Source organism: Drosophila virilis, chromosome 2 (assembly GCF_030788295.1).
Source record: "Drosophila virilis strain 15010-1051.87 chromosome 2, Dvir_AGI_RSII-ME, whole genome shotgun sequence".
In the NCBI taxonomy this organism is placed as follows: Eukaryota; Metazoa; Arthropoda; class Insecta; order Diptera; family Drosophilidae; genus Drosophila; species Drosophila virilis.
The window spans coordinates 26,375,417-26,397,984 of record NC_091544.1 but is presented as its reverse complement, the minus strand read 5'-3'; the positions used below and the strand labels follow the sequence as shown (position 1 = coordinate 26,397,984).

Sequence of the window (22,568 nt, the reverse complement as noted above, 5' to 3'; positions counted from 1 at the left end):
ACGTCACTTCCGGCGTCGCTGCCGCTGCGCTGCCTGGGCACGCGTCATATGTGCAGCTGCTCTTATTTCGCTCTCTCGCTTGCTCTGTAACAGCTGCCAGTTTCTACTACCTTTTACTACGGCTATTTATCGCTGATTTGGCATTTCTCGCTTGCTTATCAATTAACCGCCTGCTGTGCCAGCTTCTAAGCAGCGGCGTGAGCAGCGACGTCGACGCAAGCGTTTAGCGTTCGGCTACATTGCAATTCGCTCGGCTAGCTTCGGCTCGCTTGTACCGGTTGTTATTGCTGCTGCTGCTGCTGCTGCCGCTGTAGTTGTTGCATTCGTTTAATCAGCTCCATTTTGTTGTCATTTGGCTTGTAAGACAGAGAGGGCAAAGGAAAGAGAGAGAGAGAGAGAGAGAGAGAGCAAGAGCATAAAACCCCAAAAAAAAAACCAACCTGTGTGCCAATGCCATAAATTCAATTCAATTCTTACCGTCTCTCCGCGTGCATTTAAGTACGACTGTGTGTGTGTGTGTGCGCACTTATTCGTGCGATGCTCGTACGGCATTCAGTAATCATTCTGTGCTGTGGGCTGCGGGTTCTGTTCTTCGTATCGGTTCGCCTCGGTTTGGTTATAAAAGACGGCGATTCCATTTCAGTTTTATGGAGTTGTCATTGAGCTTGCAAGGGTTCCGAGTCCTTACCAGTCGGTCTTCAAAGAAACAAAAATAAAGTGCCAGAATTGAGTGTGTTCAAATAATTCGAGTTAATATTAAATATTAAATAATCGTTTGCAAAAGTTAAGAGATGCATTTTCTTGCCGTAATAGGTAAATTTTTAAAATTAAATCTAAGCAAATTCGTGTTTAGCGTGTTAAAAAAAAACTAAAGCTCTGACTCACTAGCTCTAAGCCTACCTGAAATTCTATTGTAGCGATTGCCAAAATTGAAAGACACGTTGAAAGAAACGAGTGTAATTACTTGTGCTTATGTGTTTACACAGAGACATTCTTGGGATTTGTTACACAAAGTTTTCCATTATCAAAAATGCGAATAGTCACGTTTCGGTTTTGGTTTTTGTATAGCCTGTTTATAATTCAATTGGCCGTAGCCCCAAAACTTTCGACGGGAAACACTTTGCTAGATCCCACGCTGATAATTCACATTCAACGAAAAACATTTATAATACTTTTAATTCTAACGATCTTTACAATTGTTAAGAGTGTGTAGGAAATGCTCGACAACGATCATTTTGCTGTGAAAGTTCATTGCGTTAATAAATTACACAGCAGTTTCTGTAGTTAAATATAGAAATGATATGAAGAAAATCATAATTTTTTTTTGGCCCAATTTCAGAGTGGTTCAGTTACTTATGCCATCGGAGCCTCTAGAAAATCTGGGGATTTCTGTTTTCTTTAGTTCCATGGCTAATTAAAAAAACAAAACACATAACCGAAGTCTGTCAAAAATCAGATAAAACTGTCGACTCACTCAACTTCTGAAGTACTTCAAAGCACACTCCGATATCATGCGTCACGTAGAGTTAAGATAGGTAAACAATTATCTATTTGGCAATATGAAAGAAATTTATCATCAACTGGCTAACTTTTGAGCCGCCGCAGCAAAAGCCCGATAATACGAAGCCTTGACTGAACGGCGCCAGTTAAATCTGGCAAATAGCCGCGCCCTACGACTGACCATTTGTTGATAGGGTCACTACAGTTAAATATGTGTTGAACTCAATGCTCGTAAAAATGTTAACGTCAACAGGCGGATGCTCGATCAGATCTCAAGCGGTTCTCGGCCTATTCTCGATAAGTTATTGAATAGTTCTCGATCAGTTCTCAAACAGTTCTCAAACAGCTCTTGATTTGTTCTTGATCGGATCTGAATTAGTTCTCTAAAAAATCTCTATTAGTTCTTGATTAGATCTCAATCAGTGCTCAACTAGTTCATGATTATTTTTTGATCATTTACCGATTCGGTTGGAAGCAGTACTCGATTATTTCTCGAGCAGTTTTCGATCACATATCGATCAGTTCTTGGTGAGCTCATGATTAGTTCTCGTTCGGTAATTAGATATTTAATATTAATCAAACAATTCCTGATAAGTGCTCAATAAATTCTCGACCTACATTTGTTCAGCTCTCGATAAGTTCTTGAACAATAATCGACAAGTTCTCTATAAGTTTTCAATAAGTGATCGATTGCCTCTCCGCTTCGATTAGTTCTCGAACGGCCATCGATCAGTTCATGCACAGTTATCGAGTGGCTATCGATAATTTCTCGATAATTTCTCAGTAAGTGCTCGATCAGCCCTCAGCCTCGATTAATTGTCGATAAGTTCTTGAACAGTTTACAATCCGTTCTCAAGCACTTCCCTCGCTTAGCCCCTTAAAGCGAAATGAGTTATAAAACAATTTTGTTTAGCTTCGATCAAATTTCACTAATCGCTGATATGCACTAAAAAAGCACTTTGATAAGCGCGACCAGGGCATAAGCACATATTAAATAATTATTTTGGAATTATAAGCATAAACTTTTATAGTCGCGCTCGTCTGAGAGATTCGATTTGCGACAATAAAACTTAATAACAAGGCACGTCACGATAACACGCGTTTGGGCTGGCTTCTGGGCTTTTCGTATTATAGATTAGCAGAGATTTTGGCAAAAGATATATGGGCCAATTATATGCACCCGTGTCATATGCCTTGAAATGATTACACAACCGCGGCGCCAGTTTTGGAGCTCTGCGTCAATTGATTATTTTAGCTTAGATAATTGTGAGTGAACCAGGCTGTTTTTCCTTTGTTTGTTCTTCAATATAATGAGTTTTTCAAGAGGCTTCCTCAGATAACTCAAGTTTGACAGCTTTACTTCAAAATCGCCCAAAGCGTGCTTGCAAATTATCAGTTTACGATTAGAGCGTGTTTTCGCGTGCTGAAAACGCGTTTGTTGCTGTCTTCTTTCATGGCAAAGTCAACAAACCGTGTGAAATATATCACAATTGATCTGACCCCTGCACCCACAAAGAGCACAGAGCACAGAGCACAGCGAGTTGAACTATCAGCAAGGGCTTCCGTTTTACATATGCTCAAATATAAGTAAGATAATCCGCAATCAGTTGCAAAGAATGTACCACTTATGTTCTGCGCTGATTTGCGCTTATCAGCTTTGTTTGTTTATAACATTTAATTGCATTTTAATTCTTTGATATGGGTGAGAGCTACCCAGCTCCATCATGCTGATGGAAAGTTTTGAAAGTGCCATCGATCAGTTATAAAACCTGGCACTAAAGTCTAACAAAGTCATTCATAAAAGCCAAAATAAACCAATATTCGCATCAATTTGTACAATCAGCTCTGTTAATTGAAATTCGGTGACGTTTTCCTCAGTTGGCCACAGTGCCTAGGCAATTGAATATGGTCTGAAGTATACAAATGCCTAAATTGATTTATGTGCAAAACATATTTGTTGTAAATGATGCTCTATTTAGAATATTAAGTAAGTCTGCAAAGTTAAATTAAAATTTAAACATTTATATTAACGAACAATTAAGGATATCTTCAACATGCCGATGGTTTTATGGCTTTGTAGACATTTCCATACGGTTTTGCACACATTTAAAACTCTATTGGAAAAGATTTCTTGAGAAACAATAAATTTTTACAAGCAAGAACTTAATTTTCGACTGATTGTTCCTATGACAGCAATATGCTATAGTTGCTCGATCCGACATATGTACTGTACTGTAAGAGAAAGACGCAACTATGCAAAGTTATAAGAAAGCTATCTTGACTGAGAGTTCTAGTTCTTATGATGATGATGCTGATCTTCCATGTGTTGCACATTTCATGACAAAACTCTAACATTCGTTCTGACCACTTTTAATATCAGCTTTAACACAAAGCTCTTACGAGATGAGTTGGCAACTTTAAAGTGCAGTTGCTGGTTCGAATCCAAGGCTAGTGTTTGGATGTAGTTTTAGCTGCCAATGTTATTAAAGAGTTATATATTATATAACAATAATAATGTTGATGTTAGTCACAAAATATATCTGCCTTTGATCAGTCTAGAGTCTAGACCAATTCCGTTGTCCATCTACATTTTTAATTGCAAGTTTTAAATTAAAAAAAAATAATAATAATAATTATCGGTTTGTAATCAGTCCAGACCAAATTCCAAATGTCCAAACGGTTGTTGCCTATCCTACATCTTAAATGTCATGTTTTATAATGAAAAAAGCAAAGGTTGTCTATTTAATTTTCATGAATGCTTATCACAATATTGGATCAAACTGTCCCTATTCTCATGAGCCAGACTGTACGATAATGGCTGTATATATTGGCGTTATCAGGCGCGTTGAGTGATAATCACATAAAACCGAGCGCACTCCCGAAATCGTTTATCAGCGAACGACTTTGATTATAGTGGATAATATAAAATGTAAATAAATTACAATATGGAAAATCACCAAAGAAGAATTGCCCCACATTTCTTTTAGGGGGTGTCTGGCTGGCGGCGCAGTGAGTTGGCGAAAAAAAGGCCTCCAAAAAGTTATCGCAATGAATGCAAAAGTCTTCCAATTATTTTCAGCTGACATGGCCAAAAAATAACGCGTCTGCCATAAACAACTAAACAACAGAGCCAAAATGCCACTTGACAACGTTCATGAGAAACCGATGCGAAACTGAGAAATTGAACATGCCGCATATTTCCGTTCCGCCAGGTCCAGCAAAGCGATTGTTATTGTTGTTGTCAAAGTTGTTGTTATAGTTGCTGTCGCTGTTGCTGGCTTTGACATGTGCATCTCTCACTGACAACTGAGACAAAGCAGCTGGTAGCCAGAGCTTAGCATTTTTGTGCCAAGAGCGAAACACTTAAAACGTTCAACTAAAACAGGTACAACTGCTCGAGTAGAGAGTGCCCAACCGCGAGATACTCCGTACCCATGCTGCACACTAAGAAAAAAAAACCTTTGGGATTGGTTAGCGTTTCCCAAAAGCAAAATGATTAGAAGCCAATTTTGGTATCTCTAGCGTGAAAAATATACGAACTATGCTCAAGAAACAAGATTTTTGTATAAATATTATCGGTATATCTAGTCTATGATATCCAAGCATCCTCGCAGAGATTCAGAGGGACAAACGGAGGGACGGACATGGCTAGTTCGATTCGGCATGATTTGTTCTGCCTGTTACATACATTTGCTTAAAACCGATATACCCTTTCTTGCACATTTATATTAAGTAAAGCGTACAAAAATATGCAAAGTCTCCCTCTTCTTTCCTCTTACCCCTTAATACGGTAGGGTATAATTATTCTATCAAATCTCTTGAACATTTCGCATGTTTCCCTCTCCTTTCCCTTTTCCCTGTTTCAAAGGCTACAGGGTATCGTAAGTCTATAAAATCGGTTGCATTTTTCGCATGTCTCTCTCGCTCTCCCTCTCCCTCCCTCTCCCTCCCTCTCCCTCCCTCTTATATGTTTTGTGCAATTTTTCACATTGTTTTGGCATCCGAAATGCAATTATCGTTTTGTTGGCAGTTTTGTTCAACACTCCGGATAATTGTTAAAGTTCCGCCGCGCCCCCTCAAAACGAATTGCAGCCCCTTTTTAACAGCTAGCGAAGTTTTTTAATTGTATTTCGTTGCATGCGAATTCCAATTAGAATTTGCCCCCATGTTGCATGCGGCTGCTGTCATTAACTATATCAGTTTCTATTTGCCATCTAAATGCAAACAACTATCGTATATCATTTAAAACTACACGTGTACAGTCGATAATTTTGATAATTTTTGTAGTAATTAATATTTGAAAACTTTCTACTCGAAGCACACTTGAAAATTGTTGTCGAATTGTGGGATATGGAAATAGTTAGGTAGCTGCTCTTTGGTAAAGTCCACAATTTGTCTATTAATTGAGTCATAAACTTAATCTATATTTATGCTTTGAGGCTCTTCAGTTTGTTATCTTTTGAATAATTGTAATTGCGGGCAGGTGTCTAACATTATCAGCAGCGGAAATGATTAGAGTAGGACAAACGAAAGGAATGAGGGCTATTCAAAAATGGCTGAGTATCTACTAGATATAAAAACCTTAATAGAAGACATTGTTTTTGGTTAAAGAATTCTACTCCTAAGGAATGTCTTAACTCAAAAAAATACTCTATAAATATAGCTACCTTTAGGTAGATCCACCTGACATAGGCACTTCCGATGGGCTCTTAAGCCAAAGAAAAACTGTTAAATTCTTAAAATAAAGAAACATTTTAAAATTCGTAAATGCTTTGTGTTAATCTCAAATGTTATAAATCAAAGAAACCAAGTCTTATCAAGGTGATAATAAAATGTAGACTAATCTGACATTCGGAACAACATTCGTAGAATATATATATAGAATCCGCTAGACAACATCAATTCTTTAATTGGAACTTTGAGCCCCAAAAGCAGTTTAAAATGCCATAAATATAAAAAATATGTTAAGTACAAATTAGAAAGCAGTGCTTATCAAATTGATTGTTTCCTTTCTTTTTTTTTGTTTAGCCAAGTGCCCATAAAGAAAAGATTTTGTATTTATATGCTTGTCTGTCAAATGGAATCATTTGTCTTAAAAGATATAATTAGTTTTTTTCCACAATGAAAACATGCAAATCACATTAAACATGTGCACAAAATATGAACAAGCATGCGTACAATGTATTGAATTTCCAATTGAAATGCTTTGAATCAGCTGTTGGGCACGTTCCGGGCGCAGTTTTTCTTGTTGTTTGTAAAATGAAAATATCGCACATTAGTCAAAAGACATAAATCCAGAAACATTTCTCACAGCTGCTGTCGTCATTTGGAAAACGATATATATTATACATATATATATATATATTATTTTTTGTTAATGTCAAATGGCAGCATAAATTTTTGAAAGATTTGGCAAACAGTAAATTAGCAGCTTTTCTTTTCTTTGCTTTCTGTCAGCTATTTGCAATTTGTGGCACTTCATTTGCCGTTTTTACGAGCTTTTTATTAACCCATTAATGGCAATATAAACACGCAGAGAGTTATGCCAATGGGTCACTGCAAATGGCTCGTTAGATCTGACAGGAGCAAATATATTTAAATAAAAAAAATCGAACTTAAAAGAAAACATTAAAGAGATTTTCGCACACATGTATTTGGTTGATATTTTGATAAAATGCTTTTAACAAAAAAAATGAAATTAAAGTTAAAAATAAAACAGAATTCTTACGTGCTGCAAGCAATAAAAATGCAATTAAATTTTTCATACTATTCGTTAAACATTTGTTTATGGGCAGCAAATTTTTCGTTATTTTTTTAATGTTTATTTATTATAATAATAAAATAAATAATTAATAATGGTGACTTGAAATTGTGCCTGTCACAGGGCTCTCCACAATTAAGGCCTTACAGCTTCTGCAGTAGATGTTTGTTTTCTCTCAAAAGACAATAGCATTTCTACTGTGGCTTAACTTGATGTAATCATTCGAATTATAGCTAGTAGCTAGGGGAATATGCGAAGATATTCTAAAAGCTACATTTCGAATTTGGTGACTCTAGATCTTAAAAACTAAGCCATTCAAAATACTGAATTTCGATATCGAGACTTATCGATTGCTTGCAAACGGGGCAAGTTATCATTTTTCGAAGGGACTTTCTAGGAGGAACTAAGAGCCTCTAGCTCTTATAGGTAATAAGAGGACCTAGTTTAAGCCTTATAGATACTGGGATCGACGCATACATGCTGACAGACGAACAGATAGACAGACGAACGTAGATCGACTCGGCTATTGATGTTGTACAAGAATATATACACATTATGTGGTCGGAGACATGACCTAAGCGCTCTCTCTTTTGAATAATGTAAACATAAATACCTTAAAATAATTAATTTAATGATTTTTTTTTTTTTTATTAAATATTCCATTGCAAATTTAAAGAAAATCTTCTTATAACCTTTGACTTTGGACTTCTAACGTGCAAAGTCGAACCTCCACCAAAAAAGTTCGTGGGATTTGCAGTGTAATTTGAAATAAAACAATTAAAATAATGTTTCATGTTTTTTATGTTATGCAAGCATGTGAAATGTGATTAAAATCTTATACTACTGTCAAGCTCTGCATATAGTATGTTGCTCTACAGCTGTTACTCTGCGCGATCATAAATTTGTGGCCTATTTTTAGCCGAGTCAAGTGCAAGGTGCTGAGGCTGTTGACGTTGCCAAAACAGACGCCGAATACGACATTATGTAGTCTTTATAGACATCAGACCCGTTCGCCCCAACGGCCCTTCTTTGTGTGTCTGTTTTTTTTTTTTTTGTTGTTGTTCGTGTCTTTTATGGCACATGGCATTTCGTCGATTGCACATTTTGTGCCATTTTCATGGCCGGAAAACGCGTTCTACACCAATTTTTTGATGTCGGTCAAGTTGAAGTGTACCCATAAATATAAACACAATGCTAACGTAATGGGTGCATTAAACTTGCTGCGTATACTTAATGCGAACACTGCGTATACTTAATATTTAAGCGCATTTTTTTGCTTCATTTATTTGCTTGCAGCCTGCTGCCTTTTAGCGCTCAGCGCTGCCAGCGAATGGGGCTACCCGGATCTGGACAACAATCAGGATGAGGGTAAGTGGAGCCAATCAAAACATAAATGTATTTAAATTCATTTTCATCTCTGCACTCTTGTTAAAGTCCAAATTAGTTAATCAACGCTAGTTATAGGCTAGAGTGGGTCAACTGATCATTGTCAAGTGTTCCCATTCCAGTGCCCGCAACGCATCCAAGTTTTGATAGCTCTATAAATGCCGTTTATTTAAATTGTGCCAAATTGCCGTGCACATCATATCTGACTCGACAAAGTAGACAAACTTAAAGCAAGAAACGGAAACATTTGACTGCGTATAGCCGCAGCTTTAATACCCTTAGGCAGCTATATTATATATTTAAATAAAGCTAGTAAATTATTGTTTAGTTTATCGATGCTAACAGCATATTGTCTACTTCTTCGAATTTTTGGTAGGAAGAGGCGCAGTTATCAAAAAATAAATATTTTCCCACCTGTGTAAGCTATATGAGAATCTATATAACAAATGAAAATGAGAGAAGATATCGAGTATTAATCAGTGTATACTATAGAAGAGCGTACATACAAAAGTTTGATGTATTTAGCTATTATAATCCTCGATTTGTGATGTTTGTCGATGTTTATTAGCATCATAAAAATATCAAAAAAATAGTACAAATGTATACTATACGAGAACCCATAAACTAAGTTGGATGCGTATAGCTATTATGAGAGAATAAGAGAAGATATTGAAAGGAAATGATAAACTTATAGTATAAAAGAATATATAGTTCGAATTGCAAGTGTCTAGCCTTTGTAGTTTCCGAGATCAGACGGATAGACGGACATGGTTGGATTGACTCAGCTCGTCCATCTGATCACCTATATATATATAAAATACTTAGTGAGGTCGTAGTGCGTTACTTATTTCGTGACATTATTAAACATTTCATTTAATTTTAACATAATTATGCATACTCCTTAATAATAATCGAATAATTTTCTATTTCGTATTTTTAGCATTTCCCAAGTGGGGCGGCCTTTGTGATAATGGCAAGAAGCAGAGTCCCATCAACCTGCATGTCAAGGGCGCACTGAAAGGCGAATTCAGTGCACTTAAATTTGAAAACTTCGATGAGGAACAGGGCTCACTGCAAATGGTCAACAACGGGCACTCAAGTGAGTTGGCACTGTACTCTCTATAATTTATATACAAATAAATTGAACTTAACGCTTTCTTTTCAGTTCAACTCTCCGGCTTTGCGCATGATCTGACCCTCAGCGGTGGCGGCCTGGTCAGCGATTATGTTGTGGAGCAGATACACATGCACTGGTGGTCGGAGCACACTATCAATGACATACGCTATCCCCTCGAGGTGCACATTGTGCATAGGAATAAGATCTATCCGAACATGAGCATGGCAGCCAACTTTAAGGATGGCATTACGGTGCTGGGCGTGCTCTATCACGTCTCCAACACGCCCAATGAGGCCATTGACAGCATCATCAAGAGCTTGGACAGCGTGAAGAGCTATGAGCGCATTAATATTCCTGCACATATCGAGGACAGTTTGGCCGTGGACGATTTGGTGCCCAGCGTGGATACCTATTTCACGTATGCCGGCTCACTGACCACGCCCACCTGTGCAGAGGCCGTAACTTGGATAGTGCTGACGAACACATTTCCGGTCACACTCGACCAGGTGAATCAGTTCAAGGAGATTGAGTACGAAAAGGACAAGCAGCTGCACAACAATTATCGCGAACTGCAAAGCGAGAATAATCGAGCTGTGGTCCTTGTGGTCCAGCAGGAGCGCAGCTCCGCTGATCAGCTGTCCACGCTGGGCATGGGTCTGACCCTGCTGCTGGGCCTGGCTGTGCACAAATTTCAGCTGTAATTTGGCCATGCAGCAGCAGCAGCAGTAGCAGCAGCTGCAGCCATAGAGATACACCAAAGATTTTAACCAGAGAGCAATGACATACCAGACAATTTATACTCATTATTTGACGACAGGGTTCGAAGCTCTGCTTGAAATTCAAATAAAAACACAACATGAAATGCAACTAGTCAATTTATGTGACACTCAAAGCATGTGCCTTGAACACTAGCAATTTAAACTACGTTAATCTATTTAATAAAAGAACAGTTTTATAAGCACTTCAGCGTATTATCATTTTTTCTTTGGCCAACGCTGCGTATGCGCAACTTGAAAGAGTGCCGCTCGTTTAAAGTTCAAATTTGCGGACCTTACAGAGTTCAAAATGGTGGTTTTTGGCTTTATTAGTCGCAATATAAATACCCAATAATATATCTAAATATAGCCGGTGAGCCACGCGATTCGGCATATACATATACTATCTTTGCCACGTTTATAATTATTGGTCATTCTGATTCTTTGAATGTCGCACGGGTTGGTCAATTTTATGGATTTAGTACAGCTAGCCATAATTACGTTCAAAAAAAAAATATCACCTGCTTTGGTTAGTGTGTGACTAAATATAATACAGAAAATCACTGATAAGCATTAGACTGAACGTCAACTGACCAACCAAACCCGATGATAACATTAATGGACAGTTATTAAAATTCTATACTGTACTTTATAGGGTATTTATACCAGCAATGCAGCTTGATTTGTTTATAATGTTGATTCCTTCTTGATTGTGGTTCACTATTTGGCGAGGTTTTATTTATTGTTCCATAGGTTAGTCGATGTGTCTGATGAAATTAGATTTTTTATGCTAATTGGCTTTAGTATAGGTTTGTTGTATTTATCAACTGCATGCTTTAAGCTTTTGTCTAAAAATACGTTTAAGTATGATTTTAATTTATTATTAATTTAAATCCATAGAAAACTAGAGCTCTGAGCTATACTCTAATAAACATGAATAACTCACAGCTGATTGGAAGAGGCCATGAATTGGTCAAGCAATTACTTGAACTATAGGTGGCGCCACATAAAACGAACGACCTAAAAGTATGCAACCGTTTGTTGTATTTTGTGGATTTCTATAAATTCTTGTTGCTGCTAGGAAGCGCAAAATATCGGTTATGTATATATACATTTAAACATTTAAAACTATTGAAATGGCGTCAAACTGAACTCATGCCTGATACTTTTGTGCTTGTGGCTTTATTTATAGATATATTCTACATCTATATTTGTCATATTAAATATCGCTATTTTGTGAAAAATGCAATCTTAAGAAAATGTCTAATAAAAAGTTCTCCACAATAAATGATAATAAAAATAAAATAAAAAAATTAAGTGTTCTCTCACCTTGTAAACGCTCATCCTAAATTGTCATTTTTTCTTATTACATCACAAATAAACGTTATTAAATGATAATAAATAATATTTAACCCATTATCCAAATTTCAGATTTTATAGATTTTAAAAATATGAATATATGAAATATTGACTTATAAAATGGTAACTTTTCCAGGCAGAACTTTATCAAAACTGAATTATTTTATAAACTTTTTTTAGGTCATAATAAGCTGTAAGAATATACTTAGTAAGTTGTTCGACTATTTTATTTTAAACATTATTGCATGGCTGTTGTTAAGCAAATAAAAACCTGAAACCATAAATAACAAGCGAAAGGAAAGCAAACATATTTAAGCTGACGTTTTTTGCTTTTAATTGGGCATAGCTTATTTTTAGCTGGGTCTAACTCTGATTAACTCGAATGATTTTAAATGCATATGAATTAATCGAAAGATGTTTATGTATGCATATATTTGGTATGTTTTTGGCTATGAAATCAATTCGAATTCATTCATTAATTTTTCGATGCCTCCTCTTAAGACAAGCCCAAATTTGACTCGTTCGGGCTTTAATGTTTCTGGTCAATTTTTTTGAAGACATCGTTTTGGCTGGGGTTTTAGGCATTTTGTGTAATTTGTCAATGCAGAGTAAACACTATAATTAATCGGCAAACATTTTTAGGCCAATAATCAAATGTGCATTAGTCATTCAAGCACCTAATCAAATTTCTAACCCGGGACTCTAGTTGGACAAATTGCTATGCGTATGCGTATAATCCACATACGCGTATTACCACAGCAGACAAAGGCCAATGTCAAAATTTGAACAGTGTGAAACATTAGCTAAACAATAAATTAATAAATTAAAATATAACAAAAAAAAAAAAAAAGAAAAAACAGTTTGTTACGAAAATGCAAATTTATGCCGCGTCTGCATTCACTTTTTTTTTTATCAACATTTTATTTTAGACTACATTTAGTTTAGATAAGCTCAACTTTTGATTTAGGATTTGCGAAATGTGTATGTTTTACATTAAATGAATGCTAGCCCTTCGGTTTCCCATTACGAGCGGAAGTTGATCCGAGATTGTTTTTAAATAAAATATCTATTTAGTCAAATATATATTTTTGCATATTTATTATAAATGGAGTGTACGAAATACCCTTTGAATTCCCCACTTTGCTTTGGGTCATGCCTCATGGCAAACGCCGTGAGAAAGTGTGAAACCTGTTTTGATAGCTCGAGATCCGTGAAGGTTGAAGGTTACTCTCCATAAATTTGAACTGCATTTGATTCTTGCATAAGCTGGCCCATTTAATGCTTGGTTTAGTACTGTGGAAACATTTGTTAAGAGTGCAGCGTGGGATATTTAAGTATACACTTTTATAATTGGCTTACATTTTAATTTGTGGGCGCATAACATTTACCTCAACTGCATGGCATCTTCATGTTAACAGTCAGGCCAATTAACTTAGTTAATATCAGTCTGGCCGCTATTTAAAATTTGGATATGTTTGTTATGACAACTCATTTCCGTTGTCAGAGCTTAGCCCTAAACTAAATTCGATAATCAAATCGCATGAAAAGCAGAGCTTTCAAATTACCTTCACTTTTGTGTCGCATCGTAACTAACAAATGGCTGCGTTTTAATTTTTTATATCTACACATATATTTTGTATCAATTTGGCGCATTTAGAGTGAACAAAATAAATATATTTGAGTATATTTGTATAAATGTATCGCATAATATTTACACTGAACGCACACAATAAATATCTAGACCTTGGCGCACTCTTGACAGCCCGCAAAATCGGGCAACTGCCTGTCTCCAGCTTATTCCCATTTCCATTTCCAAATCCATTTGCATTCGAATTTGCATTTTATAGTTCAGTTGGTTGTCAATAAAGTACAGTCACACAATGCAGCATAGCCAAAGCGATTGTAATCGATTGTAACCTCGTCTCTGACAATCGATATTTGCATAACAATCGGCTGAGACATTCAATTTGAGTGCAACATTTTTAGAGAGCCCAACAAATTGCGAAGTTTTTTTATTATTATATATTTAACACTTTTTCTTTTCAGATGTTGATAAGCAATTTTATTTGTATTTTTTTTGACATAATTAAATTAAATTAATAAAAGCTTGCAAGAATTTGCTTGATTGAGTGTGTGATAATGGGGCTAGTTTTTTAGTTTATTTAATTTTCGACACACTTTTCTGTTAGAAATATAAAAAATATAGATATTAGAAAAATAATTTTTTTTTCCTAAGAAGCAAATACGAGTGTGAATACGAGCAAGCCTAAAATGGAGAAAGAATTTGTGCTAATGAACTCTTTACAGCAATATAAAATTCAAAATATTTTGTGCATTTAGGATTGAATATACACAAAATATGAGGATTGTTGAGGGAATCACGAAAATATTTTAATAATATATATATATATTTCTATTCCTATCAATTTGACATTGTATAGCTTATTTGCAAATTTTGTTTTTTCACACATTTTTTTCTCTTTTCTAAGTTATTCACATTCGTTTCTAACTCTTTATTTTTTTTTGTATTCTAAAATAATTTTTTTACTGAAGATTATTTAATTTTTATATAAGACATTTTTTTTCACTAATAATAGGCATCCTCCACAGCTGCAGACTCTAATTATGTCTCGGACAAGTCTAGCTTTAGGGACTAGCTTGGTGGCATATAAAAAACCTCCAACCCGTTGGTTATCATATTAGACATACTTATTTGTATTCTTATTAGAACTTTCGTTATTAATTTTGCTTTTCTAATGTATTGAATCCTCATTTGTGAATAATGAGTTGATTTGTAGGGTTCAATAAAGAATATTGTAAACTAAGCACTTATTTCAAGAAAAATGTGTTTTTTTCTCTCTCCATTTTTTTTTTAAATATATTTAATTTTGAACACTCACACACACAAATATGCGCACAACTTTTCGACCGAAACCTTTTATTTTTTAATTTTTGTTTTAACAAGAATTTTTCTATTTTAGTGTGATTGAAAAATTCTTTAAAATCTGAAATACAAATATCTTAAATAAAGTATCATTAGGCTGCAATTCCGGCAATAAGACAGTTGCTGTTGGAACTTATCTGAAAAGTTTTTAAAGTTTAACCAGATAATATTAGTTTTGATTGAAAATTTGTATATGAAGCAGTTGCATTAACATAAACGAATGTTAATCTGGGCTAAGTTAAAGGGCAAAGCAGACAAACAGCTTTGCTTTGGCCATTGTCAGGTTGATTTGTTGGCCCCAAACAAAAGACTGTTGTGAGGTGTAACAAAAAAAGCCCACTGCCACTTGCCACCCCAAAACAAAAGTGTTTCAACGCCCCACATAAGTTGCCTCCCGTTCACTCTGCCTCGGTCCATCCCGCTCTGTCTTTATGCATATGCAATGCTGACTGTTGCAACCATATATTTTTTTATTATTATTATTTTTATTGTTGTTGGGCAGCTGCTGTGTCTGCTGTTTCATTATTTGTTTCCGATTGAAAGAAAAACTTGCTGGCGACCACGCAGTAAACTTAACATGCTTCGTGGCTCGTATAAAAGAGGTTGACAGCGCTTGACCCATCATCACAACCACTTGACCCACAGAGCGAGCGAGAGACGCAGCGAGTCGCAACTAACTAAGTTCCAGCCTAAGCAACAGCATGAAGATATTTGTGGTGCGTTGTGTGGATTCAATTAAACGGATATTATAGGGATCTAAATGGAATATATACACTCTTCTTTTTTGTAGACGATTCTCGTGGCCGCTTTGGCGCTAGCCCGTGCCGACATCAGCCTCACGCAGCAGGGCTACAACTACAGACAGCAGCAGCAGCAGCAGCAGCCGACTGTTGTGGCACATTTACTCAACCAGCAATTGCAGCAGCAGCAACAGCAGCAGCAGTCACAGTCATCCCATCCAGTGCTGCCACCGCTGTCCGTGCCATTGCCCTATCTGCCGCCCGCTGGCCAATACCAGCCGCAGCAGCAGCGCCCCATTGCTGCCGCATTTCCCATGCCCGCCAATTTTCCAGTCAATTTCCAGACAGCTCCACTGACCCAGACGCGTCGGTCGCGTCCACGTGTTCGCATACCCAAGAAGCCCATTGTCACCAAGAACTTCTTCATACACACGGCGCCCGAGGAGTCGGACGATGAGATTCAGGATGAGCTGCAGCAGCTGAACCAGCAGCCGCGCAATCACTACAACGTGCTGTTTGTGAAGACGCCCGCTCAAACGAACCGCGCCGCTGCGCTCAATCTGGCCAAGACCCTGAAGCAGGAGAAGACGGTGGTGTATGTGCTGGCCAAGAAGACAACGGCCGCCGATCTGCAAGATGCTATTGCCGAGGCGCCACAGCATATTAACAAGCCGGAGGTGTTCTTCATTAAGTACCGCACGCCCGAGGAGGCACTCAATGCCCAGCGCCAGATTCAGACTCAATACGATGCGCTGGGCGGCAGCTCCACCATTACCGACGAGGGTCTGGCGCCAATTACCTCGGTCGTGGGCTCTCTGGACGCACCCGAGGAGGAGGAAGAGGAGCAGCAGCAACAGCAACAGGCCATCGAGGGCAATGGCAATCTCAATGTCAATGCCCCAATCAACAATCAATATCTGCCCTCCAATCAGTTCTAAAGTATCTTCATTGCTCAACCGGAGCGAATCTTAGTTAGTTAGTCACATTCCCCCAGTTGAACTCGCATTTATCTAGACAACAGAGTTGTAAATAAGTGAATTTATAGATGTGTAAGCTTATTTGAAACCAATTCGTATTAAAGGCTAACAATTGTATTCAAATTATGCAGATGTATTTCTTTTTACTTTGTGCTATCTTATGTTTCAGTTTTTTGAAATGAAATATCTACCGATTATTTTATTCTTTCAGCTTTAAATAGAATTTGAAGTTCATCAAACTCAATTTGGAATAAACCTTGGTTAGTCCATTCACTTTTTAAGTGAGCTGTTTGTCCTGACATTGACATTTTTGTTTACTATTCAATTGGTTTCCGAAATGTTGAACTACCTTTGTGACTCGATATATTCCTGTTGTAAATATAATATAAATAGCTTGAATAAATGAAGTCCGATGTTAAATAAACACATCTGATTGACCTAATCAACCTTATGGAGTTGATATAAGGATGTCCGACTGACCGTATATCGGTTTTTATGCGAACTCTATTCTCAGTTTCGAAGGGCTGTCGTTCGAAAGGAGGGTCTTGTATGGTTAACCTTTTTGTATTAAGATAACTGACCAAACTCGGAATTTATTAGTTTCAGTATGTACCGAATATTTATGCAAAATCTATCAGCTATATTATACAGCTATCAAAGGAACGAGAAGGTGGTTGTTCGCTGCTTATACAGAGATATCTTGATCAAATTTTGTAATTATTATTTCCTCTAGGTGTCTTCTATTTAAGCCAACTCTTTTTAACATCTCACTAATTTTATATTTCTCTATAGTAAGAATCAATCAAAAAGAGTTTTTGTCTAGCAAAATATTCTGTTTTCTAATAAAATTTGCAAATGAATGAATAAAAATTATTAAATAATCTCTCTCTCTCTCTTAATCTCTTGTTTTTTATTTTTTTTTTTTGAAGATTCGACTTTATTTAAGTGATATATGTTGCAATTTTAACAATGAACCGGTTCGATTCGAAACCGGGTTTACACCCAATAGCATGACATTCCGGCAATTTTAAAAATATGTTTGAAAGTATGCAGCAGTATATCCCGCAATCTGAGGACAATTCGAACAGCCACGGGTTATGCCGATAATGAAATCGTAGAAGTACGCTATTTTGGATGCGACAAATGGATCGCAATTGCTGCAGTGGTAAGGGCAGATGGCACTTATGCTGGATATGCCAACCAGCTTGTCATTATAGACCAATGGACTGCCAGTTTCGATAAGGCGATTGCCACTTAAATTGTTAATTAGCGTGCACAGATATCCCACGTCTATATGTTTTTTGGGCGTTAGTATAAATCTTTTGAAACATTCTCTATATGACATGGCTTTCAAATTAACGGAACGTAATTGGGTCTTATTCTCGTTTGGTATATTTAGCCACCGCCAGCCGGTTAGCCGCAATATGGCATCTCTTGGCGGCGTCTGCCAATCAATTGGGATGGGCCGGACATGGGCCGTGTACTCAAACTTCAATCTGCTGCGTATCAAACTTATGTCGTTCACTCGCGCTATGGGATCGAAAAGGGCATGAATGACCACATAGTCGATGTGATGGATGTCTCCTTGCTGCGCATCCAACAGATCCTGAATGCCCGCAACTATCCGGGCTTGTGTCCAATCGAGCTCGTGCACGCATTGCGCGGAGCTAAGTACCCAATGTAGGGCAAAGATGACACCGCTGCACAAATGTCCCTGCTCGGTGTGATTTATGGACACGTGATAGGGCGTCGTACCCGGCTCGGCTATCTCATATTCATTGTTTTGATCTCCACGATCACGTAGACACTTGGCCAAACACGAATATGGCAGGCTCAACAATAAGAGTGGCCAAATTATTGAGCAGTATCGAGATTTATTCCGGCGCTTTAGCATGTCGAAGATTAACTAAACTCAAAAACAGAAAACAGGCGCATCGAGCGAATTATGCAAGGTGTACTAAATCGACAACCAAGGCGAATTGATTTGTGTTTCGTGCTCTTATTGCAACAATCTCATATAAAGTAGCTAATTATAGTTATTTGGAGTAATTTTATCGAAGGGTATTTCAAGTTACTAGCGTTTGTGCTGCCTGTGCCAACTATGTGGGACAAGGTAGCTGTGCTCCTGAGTGTGTACACAAGAAACGTTGAAAATTCCATTACAAATTATTTTCTTTCTCTTGGTTTTATGGCTAGGTCGGCATTGCAGCGTTCTGTTGACTTCACTTCACTGAGCTTAGACCTCTTGTTGCAAGCAGTTGGCCAGCTTTACTTTACCGTTTGTCCTGGAGCAAGGCTCCCGCCTTGTTGGATCGATGCATTGGGCGAGGCAAATCACTTCACCAGGTTATCTTATCTTATCTTATAGTCGAGCATACTCGACTTGAGCGTTCGTACCTTTTGTGTGTGGCATTTAAGTGCTTGGAAAGCTTTGCTCCAAAGTTAAGGGCAGCTAACCGGATTTCACTTTAGGGCAAGCGGCACGGTTGAAAAGAGCTAAAATCAATTCTCTCACAAATTCTTGGGATTGGTAAAACACGTTTGGAAGAACCAAAATTTCTGATTTCAAGTTTTTAATTGGACTTTAATAGGACTTTAAAATGTTGTTTAACTGAGATTCTGTTAGTTAGCCTCATATTAAGTGATTGTCAATAACTTGAGCCCGTATTCCTTGATCAATTGCAATGGGATTTACTTCTCCAAACTGGCTGCTCCTCCCCTGCAGCAGCTGCCTCGGACTCGTGCAGACTGAGATGGGTGCGTATAAAGTCATGATAGTAGGCAATGCTGGCACTGGCATCGGGCTTGCCTTTGGCACATGGCATGCCCCAATTGACCAGCGCCACTAGTTTGCCATTGTGCACCAGGGGGCCGCCGGAGTCGCCGTGGCATGCGCCCCGCCCCTTGTCATTATAGGTACAGACATGGCCAATATCCACGTGGCTGCTATTGCCGTGTGCCTCGCGGCACTGCTCGAAGGGCACATATTCGACCTCCAGACGTTGCAGCTTGGCGGGCACCTCGCCGCCCAGTGACAACGTGCCCCAGCCGGTTAGCAGCAGCCAGTCACCCGGCACCAGCGGCTCATGGCTCAGCTCCACGGGTTGGGTGGCATTGTCGAAGGCAATCGATTCGTTCAGATGCAGGAGCGCAATATCATTCCGGTATTTGCGCGGCTCATAGGCACAGTGCTCGATGATTCTGTCCGGATAATAGTATTTGGACACATTCTGCTGCAGATCCTGTGTGCCGGTGAGCACACGGAATGCATTGGGCGCCTTGCCGTGTATGCAGTGCGCCGCGGTCAGTATCCAGTGCTCATCAATGATGGCGCCGCCACAGGAATGTTGGCCACTGTTGGCGCCCTGCAACGATATTTGATAGGGCGCCATACCCTCGGGTGCATCCTCGCCGCCCACAATGCGCTGGCCGGTGTATTGGGGTGGATAAAGCAGCTCCTCCTGCTGCACGGCGCGAGCCACAAGGAGCGACATGGACAGCAGCAGCAGCAACAGCATATTGTATGTGGACTGGATGTGGCATGCCATGAAGTGTTACTTTTATGGCTTCTTGGAGTGCCCGCTTGGTATGCGCGTCGCGTAAGCTCTAGATTTGGCATGGGTTGTCAGTATATACATATAAATAGGGTCTCTGTAGATAAGGTGGGTGCTCACGCTGGGAACACGCGTTTAAATGGAATACACAACCAGTCCATGATAGATAGCCTCACTTTGATTGTTTACCCTTGAATTTTTCTTGAAATAGGATTACATATAATCTATAGATTGTCGTTTAAAGAGCCAACCGCGTTAGTTGGTTTTTTTTTTCCAAGACCGAGTCACGTTAGTACATTAAGGGTTCCGGGTTCGATTGTTTTTTAGCATTAATTTTTGTAATCATATCTTAAAACCGAAAGAAAATAGTGAGTGTTTCGGTTTGAACCAGCGCCTTGGTTCGAAGTGAGACTCCACATGCAAAATATGGTAAAACCGTGTACTTCGGACTCAATGTTTTAATCTATCGTTTTTTAGACAGAATCAAATGTAAAAATAAAATCTACATTTTTTTTGATATCGAAATCCTTAATTTTAAATTAAAAAATTATTATTTAAACTTAATATTAAACTCTTCTTATTTTGGGCTCAGTTGGGCTCTGATTTGAAAATTTTTTATACCCTAGATAAATTTCATAAGAAGGATTGTATTTTAAGGTTAGGTTGAGAGTTCTTGAGCATGGGCAAAACTAAGTTTTAATATTAATAAAAATAACTAAATAGTTAAAAGTAATTTAAATAAATTTTAATCAGGTTTTGTCATGTTCATAATAAGTTTTAATTGATTAGAAGTAAGTTTTTTTATTATTTTTAGTTTGGTTGTTGTTCATTAGTAGCTCCCAGTTGGTGTTAGATAAAAAGTATAATACTTACTATGCTTATCAGCCGATAATTACCCAACGGCTGCTCGCTTTTGGTAGCCGACTTAGCTAATAATAGACAATTATTTGAGTCATTTGCCAATTAGCCATGCGCTTCGATATAATTTTTATGACTAAGAGTTCAGTTTGGGTAAGGTGAACTTCGGCAAAAAGGATCTTCGACTGATCGTTGTCCAAAACAAGTTAATAAAGTGATAAATAAACGATAGTAAGCTTTATAGGTTCATAATTTGTTCATAAATATTTTATTCTTTTGTGATATATGTGCTTACGATAAAATTTACAATATTTGGACTTAAGGTCTAAAGTCTTTAAAGCTGTCTCAGTATATATTTTGTATATATTATTTTTGTTCGGTTTGGCTTTTATTCGCCTTTGTTTCTTCTGCGCTTTGGGCCTTTTAGCTCCTAACAGGCCTTGCCCTGCTCAGTCATCATCTCGCTGATCCAGTTGCGATAATATAGCACCGAGGCATAGACATCTGGATAGCCCAGCGCGCAGGCCTCACCCCAATTGACAACGCCGACAAGCGTTTGATTCGCATCGATCAGCGGGCCGCCTGAATCGCCATGGCAGGAGCCTTCGCCCTCCTTGGTGAAGCTGCAGATGTGTCCGTCGCCCAACCAGGTGGCATTGCGCACCTTCGACTTGCAGCTCGAGTGCTCCACATAAGACAGATCAATCTTTTGCAGCTGGGTAACATATCGGCCCCAGGCTTTGGTGCTGCCCCAACCGGATAGTGTGACTTTATCTCCTGCTTTCAAACTGTCCACGCTCGCCAATTTGATGGGCTGTGTGCGCACATTATAGACAATGGGCGTGGCCGTGTGTATAAGCGCAATATCATTGTGGTAGATAGGCTGATCATGCTGGCAGTGCTTCTTGGTCGCATCCACCAGATACTCTGCACCCGGTTTTGTATAATCATTGGTGCCGGTGACAATCTTAAGATACTGTATGGGCCACTCCAGGCAATGGGCAGCTGTCAGAATCCATTGCTCGGCTATGATGCTACCACCACAGACATGTTCGCCAAATGTGCTCATTATGGAGACCTGATAGGGCGCCCAGCCCTCAGGTGCATCGGTGCCACCGACAATACGTGACTCGGGACGCACCACATCCAAGTCCAGCTGGCGGCTCAACTTTCGACCTGATCCCAGTTCGCGTGCCTCGCACTGGGCAACGATCAACAGCGCGACGTTAAGTAAAATCAGCAGCTTCATTTTATATAGGGTATATTGTTTGCTTTTCGACTTTCGATTTCGAATTGTGGACATTTTGTGATCAGGTTTTCCTTTTATAGTCGGCTACCTGTTACGCCTTATCTGTTCGCAGCTTTCTTTGAATACGCGAATCGTTGAGATAAGAACTGAACGCGATTCTGGGGAAGTTCCGATAGTGACATTACCATAGCCAATACACTGATAAGCCAGAATTCGCGTAAAGCCGAAGAAGTACCGCCACTCGTCAGCGGCCAAACGAATGACAACAATCAAACGTTAGCTATGACAACAAATTACTCATACGCCCCGTGGCCGCACTTTGATCGCGATCTGCCAGACACGCGATAATGTCGTAATCTGTGGCTAGC

At 38.5% G+C, this 22,568-nt stretch overlaps 5 protein-coding genes across 5 annotated transcripts; 2 read left to right on the top strand and 3 right to left on the bottom strand.

Annotated features, from left to right (window-relative positions):
* Positions 1 to 671: 671 nt before the first annotated feature.
* On the top strand, positions 672 to 10,728 carry CAH7 (Carbonic anhydrase 7). The gene is made up of 4 exons (XM_002056003.4): positions 672 to 813; positions 8,558 to 8,629; positions 9,588 to 9,746; positions 9,813 to 10,728. The coding sequence occupies exons 1-4, from the start codon at positions 792 to 794 to the stop codon at positions 10,463 to 10,465; spliced, it is 906 nt and encodes a 301-aa protein (XP_002056039.2). The 5' UTR covers positions 672 to 791; the 3' UTR covers positions 10,466 to 10,728.
* A 4,721-nt stretch (positions 10,729 to 15,449) lies between these two features.
* Positions 15,450 to 16,617, top strand: TwdlW (TweedleW). The gene is made up of 2 exons (XM_002056002.4): positions 15,450 to 15,538; positions 15,613 to 16,617. The coding sequence occupies exons 1-2, from the start codon at positions 15,524 to 15,526 to the stop codon at positions 16,498 to 16,500; spliced, it is 903 nt and encodes a 300-aa protein (XP_002056038.1). The 5' UTR covers positions 15,450 to 15,523; the 3' UTR covers positions 16,501 to 16,617.
* Positions 16,618 to 17,566: 949 nt separating this feature from the next.
* Positions 17,567 to 18,433, bottom strand: LOC6632704 (chymotrypsin-2). Its single transcript, XM_002056001.1, has one exon. It carries the CDS (start codon positions 18,431 to 18,433, stop codon positions 17,567 to 17,569), a length of 867 nt encoding a protein of 288 aa, XP_002056037.1.
* Positions 18,434 to 19,095: 662 nt separating this feature from the next.
* On the bottom strand, positions 19,096 to 20,106 carry LOC6632703 (chymotrypsin-2). Its single transcript, XM_002056000.4, has one exon. The coding sequence runs from the start codon at positions 20,085 to 20,087 to the stop codon at positions 19,215 to 19,217; it is 873 nt and encodes a 290-aa protein (XP_002056036.2). The 5' UTR covers positions 20,088 to 20,106; the 3' UTR covers positions 19,096 to 19,214.
* A 1,088-nt stretch (positions 20,107 to 21,194) lies between these two features.
* LOC6632702 (chymotrypsin-1) lies at positions 21,195 to 22,244 on the bottom strand. The gene has a single exon (XM_002055999.4). The coding sequence runs from the start codon at positions 22,198 to 22,200 to the stop codon at positions 21,382 to 21,384; it is 819 nt and encodes a 272-aa protein (XP_002056035.3). The 5' UTR covers positions 22,201 to 22,244; the 3' UTR covers positions 21,195 to 21,381.
* Positions 22,245 to 22,568: the final 324 nt, after the last annotated feature.